Source organism: Phragmites australis, chromosome 15 (assembly GCF_958298935.1).
Source record: "Phragmites australis chromosome 15, lpPhrAust1.1, whole genome shotgun sequence".
In the NCBI taxonomy this organism is placed as follows: Eukaryota; Viridiplantae; Streptophyta; class Magnoliopsida; order Poales; family Poaceae; genus Phragmites; species Phragmites australis.
In genome coordinates, this window is record NC_084935.1 from 27,288,804 (window position 1) to 27,295,338 (window position 6,535).

General features: G+C 41.4%; 1 protein-coding gene across 1 annotated transcript; it reads right to left on the reverse strand.

Annotated features, from left to right (window-relative positions):
• Positions 1-2,817: 2,817 nt before the first annotated feature.
• Positions 2,818-6,182, reverse strand: LOC133893290 (uncharacterized). The gene is made up of 2 exons (XM_062334278.1): positions 5,182-6,182; positions 2,818-3,113 (listed from the first exon to the last, which is right to left on the reverse strand). The coding sequence occupies exon 1, from the start codon at positions 5,990-5,992 to the stop codon at positions 5,192-5,194; it is 801 nt and encodes a 266-aa protein (XP_062190262.1). The 5' UTR covers positions 5,993-6,182; the 3' UTR covers positions 2,818-3,113; positions 5,182-5,191.
• Between the last annotated feature and the right edge of the window lie 353 nt (positions 6,183-6,535).

Consider the following 6,535-nt stretch of genomic DNA (forward strand, 5'->3'; position numbering starts at 1 on the left):
TCACTACCACAGCGTACATCCATGGGCTAACATAGAAAATTGGGGATCTACGTGGGGGTATCAATCTCTATCGATCATTAAATACCTCGAGCCCATCACAAGAACCTATTCATGGTCTGGTATGCTAACTGTAGATTCAATGAGGACCATTTCCCGGCATTAGGGGGAGATTTCAAGTACCAGAGAGAATGTCATGAAATCAATTGGAATGTCCATGGCATTTCCGTCTCATATCCACGCACTCAAGAATATGAACTCCAAGTTCGAAAATCATCAATTTGCAACATATTGCAAATAACCTGCTAGATGCATGTACTGGCTACAAAGGTGTCACAAAATCCTATAATCTTGCTAAAAATATGCCCAAAAGAGTGGAGGTACCAATGCAAATCACTCATCTCCCTATTCAGAATAAGAGGGGGAGAAGTACAACCACAAAAGAGGATACAGCTTCTCGTAAGCATCAAAGGAAACAGAGGAAGAAACCCTCTGAAATAGTAAGTGCAAGTCAACCTCAAGTTAATAGACACCCAATGGATTGTATACACCCAGTGGATGAGCAACATCCACAACCCATCTCAATAGTGCACTCAATTAATGATGCTGGGATATTGGAATACCCCGACTCAATCGTATTAGGAAATCACGAACTGTCATCAAGGGTACAAGATATTTCCACCAACTATCCAGATTTTGGAGAATCATATGACCGAAAGACTACAATTATCGATGCATACTTCTCCACAACGATTGCAAACAATCTCCAAAATGATTCGATCCCAAGACCATATCAGAGTGTGAAAAATGCTAGGACTGGACTCTATGGAAGAGATGACCACGCTCACAAAAAGAGAGGTATTCACAAAAGTAATACATATACCTCTAAATGTCTTCCCTGTTGGATTCAAATGGGTTTTCGTCCGGAAACAGAATGAGAACAATGAGGTAGTGAGATACAAAACAAGACTTGTAGCATAAGGGTTCACGCAGAGATCCAGTATTGATTTCAATGAAACCTATTATCCAGTCATGAGTGGAATCACATCCCGATATCTATCCAGTTGATGGATATAATGACAGCATATCTATATGGGTCACTTGATTCAAACTTATACATGAAGGTTCTTGATGGAATCCAAATTCTAAATTTAAACGCAAATCGCAATATATATTGTATAAAGTTCAATAAGTCACAATATGGCTTACAGTAGTCAGGACGAATGTGGTACAACAGACTTAGTGACTTTCTTTTGCAGAAGGGTTACTCCAACAATGATGATTATCCATGTGTGTTTATGAAGAAATCCTCGATATGATTTTGTATTATCTCAATGTATGTTGTTGGCCTAAATATCATTGGCAACGCATAAGATATAACTGAAGCACCTGATTATCTAAAGACGGAATTTGAGATGATGGATTTAGGTAAAACCAAATTTTGCTTGAGTCTACAACTCAAGCACATTCTCTTAGGAATTATGGTATACCAAGCTTCCTATATCTAGAAAATATTAGAGAAATTCAATATGGACAAATTATATCAATCTAAAACACCCATGGTTGTTCGATTTCTAGATATGGACAAAGATCCATTTAGACCATAAGAAGATGGAGAAGAGATATTGTGACCTGATTTTCCATATCTCAATGTCATTGAAGCACTCATATATCTTGCAAATTATACTAGACACGATATCGCATTTGCAGTGAACTTACTAGGTAGATATAACGCTGCTTCAACTAAACATTGTTGGGCGGGAGTTAAGAATATCTTTCGATATCTATAAGATACCAAATATCTTGGACTATTCTTTCAATTTCAAAGAAACTAAGATTCAAACATAATTGGATACACTGATGCTGGTTACTTATTAGATCTCCACAACACCAGATCACAGATAGACTTCGTATTCCTACATAGTGGGACAGTCATTTCATATAAGTCTTCCAAACAGACTCTAGTGACTACATATATCAATTATTCTGAAATTATCGTATTATATGAGGCATCACGCGAATGCGTATAATTTCGTAGAATGATAAACCACATACAACAGTCATATGATATTGATTATATTAAATCACTTACCATTATCTATGAAGATAATACTACCTGTGTTGTTCAGATACAAACAAATTATATAAAGAGTAATATCACTAAACATATTGTCCATAAATTATTTTATCCTCATGAGTTACAACAAAGTAGAAAATAAATATTTGTAAATTAAATCTTGTGATAACCTCGCATATTTATTCATAAAATTTCTTAGTAACTTCGATATTCTAAAAATATATTTATGAAATTGGTACGAAAGTGTCTCCGAACAGACACCTTCTCACTTGTATACATACTCATAATATGTCAATAAAGAATTATATTTATGAAATTGGTACGAAAGTGTCTCCGAACAGACACCTTCTCACTTGTATACATACTCATAATATGTCAATAAAGAATTATGTTCAAATCATTATTTGTCTACTATTATATTACAATCCTATCGAATTTCAACTATCAGCTTACGTAACCACGGGATCCTGTACAAAACTATTCCCAATCCCTCCAATGCATAGTCTCTTGAGTTGTTTCTTTAAGTTCCTAAAGCAATTAATTGTTACATATGTTTGTGACTACGAATTATGAATACACTTGTTCATCCAAATTCATGTTAAGATTGTACTACCTCTGTTATCATTTAGGATATCAATACAGTCACCAATACACATATTTTAATTAAGCTAGCAAAGCAACTGACAAAAGTTAATTAAGTTAGGTTGGGTCTCCGAAATCACAAGACGAGTGCACGCTGCCGGTAACAAGGTTCAGACTTCAAACACGATAAAACAAGTTATCCATATCCCTAACTCAACATCCAACAGTTAAAACAAGATCTAGCTTCTTTACGTACATTGCATCAGAATAGCATCCCCTCCAATCGAAGCAAGAGTGCTACACTGACAAGGTTCTCTTCTCTCACAATACCGAAAGGAAACTACCAGTAGCCCGATATGGAACAGAATGGTGAAGCAACGATGAATCCGCGGGTCTTCCGCGGTCCTTTCTCGCAATACGAAAATCTTCCATAGGTGTGACAGGAAGAAGCTTAACCCTGTGCAGGAGATTGATAAGTCAGTACAAAGTATAGCAAAGCCTGAACAGATATTAGAAAATGTGAAATCAGAAGCTGCTTCCTGATTTCATATTTCCAAATCAAAGCAAGGAAATACATTAAGCATAACATGAATTAAAGCTCAATCATCTAAAACTTTAGTAGAATTGTTGTTTCGTTTCAGTATTAGGCAAATAAAGAATGCAGCTTGCACTGTATCTACAAGGGTACAAGAACATATCATAAACTACACTCTTCAGGGGGTATTTGGGTCCGAATGCGTCCTATCCACACAGGCACACACTGGTGAAAAGCATACCTAGTCCTACAAATTATATCATGTGAATGTGATTCAATAGTATCATGTGACCTATCCCTCTAGAATGACTGGTTTTATGTATAATGAATTGCCCAGACAGAAGATACACTACATCCGTACGTGTGACAATTTAATATATAAAAACAGGGAAACACGACACGTTGGTGGAGACCTACAACACGCAGAACAAATGGGCGCACATCAGAACTCAACACTAATGCGGTCAATATAGTTAAGCTTAACACAAAAATATACACATGGCCTTTGCGTGGAACACGGCATCAAATACAAAATGTAACAACTGATGCTTAGATATTACTAATAACAAACTGGAACAATCATTTAAATTCATTTGCACCTTACCTTACATCATTCAACCAACAAAAGCAAGGCAAGGATTAAATGCCTATGCCTACAATACTTGTTCCAAGAACAAATCCTAACATCAGGTTTACTCCTAACATCTACAGTACAGATAAACACTAGATCAAAATGTTGACTTTGATCCTAACAAGCTATATCCAAAGCTACATCATTTATTGTAAGGATCTAATACTAATGAAAAGAACTAACAATAGTGGTTAAATGCTATTGCTGGAAGCCTGGAATACAAGACGAGCAAAAATGGGATGAAGGGTTTCTACCAGACTAAAAAGAAATTTTCTTTTGCTCAGCTTCTTCATTCATATCAATGTATCAGAGAGTCATCCAAAGGAAATGTCAGTGTATTTCCTCGCAAAGACTACTAGGCATAGGACAATTACATTTATTTGCATTGTACTGCATAGCATTGCTTTAGAAAACTAAATAGCTTACTGCTCAATACATAATTCCAATCCAACCACTCATATTATACCAAGTTAACTAGTCAAGATATTACAGGGCAGACCTAAAATATCTGTAATCCCACACTTCTCTAGCAACTCGCATAGTACCCAGGGCCCAGAAATAAATTAGCAGCAAGAAAAACCTTAGATGGAAACAACATGTCAGCTCACCTCAGGCTCTTCCCATTTTGTTTCACCAGACAATGTATATACAGGACCTCAAAAGAGTTAGCTAGCAGCAACCACCAGCATTCACTAATTTACTTAAATGCTAGCACTTCACAATAATGCCAAAAGTAGCATTTGCCTGCTTTACTTATGTCACACATCAAACCAAGGTATAAAATAAAGAGGATTTGAAGTATACTGAACTATGAACTGAAAACAGAAGAAAAACTGACAGATGGTGTAAGAGGAGAAAGGAGAATTGCCTCCAAGAGAACCTAAAGCACTGCAAATAGTACAGAAGACTTCAATGAACAGGCAGGCAACAAGGATGGTTCTTAGGTATGAGGCTTGCAAAGTTACGTTTGGGAACACAAGGTTTTTACTTGATCAATAATAGCAATCTCGTTATGGATTTTTCAATGGGGTGCTAAATTGCTAGTTAGTTGGATCTGTAGTCGTGTTTAACACTAAAACATAGTACTGTTTCTCACACTGCAAGTATATTGCTGCTAGGTTCCAAGTGCACCATGCACCACAAACTATGGAAGGTTAGAACCAAGCATCAAACTAAACTAACAAGTACAGATAGCGTTGCTATAAACAATCAAACAGATCTCGTCAGCTAAGCATTGTCCAAAACAACAGAATCTGCTAGACATGTAATTATAACACTAATTTGATAAATTCAGAAGACAATCAACTGTGAACAACAATTAACGACTCTGAATGCAAGAATGTAGCAGTCATAACTTACAGGTAGCAATCTACTGTTGCGGGTTCTGCCCAGGCTGCTGCGGACCAGGCGGCGGTGGCGGCATCCCAGGCCTGGGTTGTCCGAACGGTGGCGGCGGCATCCCAGGCCTCATCCCGGGCGGTGGTGGCCCCGGCATCCCAGGCCTCCCCTGTGGAGGCCCCATCGGCGGCGGTCCCCTCATGAACTGTTGTGGCGGCGGTCCCCCAGGGAACGGGGCAGGCGGCGCACCAGGCGGGCGTTGGAACTGCATCTGCATCTGCGGTGGCATTCCAGGTCGCATGAGCGGGGCCATCGGCCCCGGCGGCGGGCGCACGACCTGCGGGTACGCCACAGGAGGCGCCGAGAGGTTCGGCATCGGGGGGCGCGAGATCTGGGGCTGCATCATGCCGGGGGCCGGCCCGCCCACGCCCCGTACCGGTCCAGCGAGCCCCGGAGCGGCATGGAGCAGCGGGCCGGTGGGCAACCCGCGTCCGGCCGCGCGCCCGACACCAGGGCCCGCGAGCGCGCCCCCCGCCGCGGCGGCCTTGGCGCGGGACTCGTCGGGCGGCGGCGGGCCTTCGACGGTCATGGAGACGACCTCCTCGCCGCGGAGGAGGAGGAGGCCGAGGGTCCTCCGCTCCTCGCGGTCGCCGGTGGTCTTGGAGGACTTGGAGGGCGGGAGGCGGCGGAACTCCTCGCAGTCGCCGAGGACGAGGTTCATGTGGCGGTCGAAGGCCATGAACTTGCCCACGAGCTGCCGGCCGTCCTGGATCGTGACGCGCATGCGGTAGTTGATGAACTGGAGCATCTTGGAGCCCTTCGGGTTCGACATGGCGCCAGCGGCTGCGGTGTAGACGCCCGCGGCGGCGGCTAGGGTTAGGGTTTCGGCGGCGAGGGGGAGGCGGCGGCGGTGGAGATGAATCTGAGAGGGTTTTCGAGGGGGTTTGAGTTGGCGTTGGTGCGAAGAAGCGGGCACATGTCGTGGGCTCGTGGGCCTTTTGTATTGTCGGTTCGTTGTGGGCCCGTCTGGAGAAGATGGGCTTCGAGATTTTTTGTAATTTCTTTGAGAAGGACTTCTCATCGCGGGTACGGGACTTGTTAGTGATTTTTTTTCTTTTTTTTTTTGCGAAGAGATTTTTAGTAATTTCGATGTTCATCTTAATCTGAATAAAGTGTCTGTTTATTTTTGCTGTGGATTATTATAGTTTATATTTTATGGAGAAACTTTTTCTCACTAGATTATAAATTATGAATTTTCGTAGTACAACGTGGATAGTAGATTGTGAGAATTAGCTTTGAGATTGTGACAGTTTGTTTTTTTTACTTTTGCTTTATGGCTAGAATCCATTACCAGAATTAAAAAAAAGGTCCTAAA

Coding starts and splice junctions, on each gene's coding strand:
- LOC133893290 (XM_062334278.1), bottom strand. CDS start 5,992: ATGTCGAACCCGAAGGGCTCCAAGATGCTCCAGTTCATCAACTACCGC.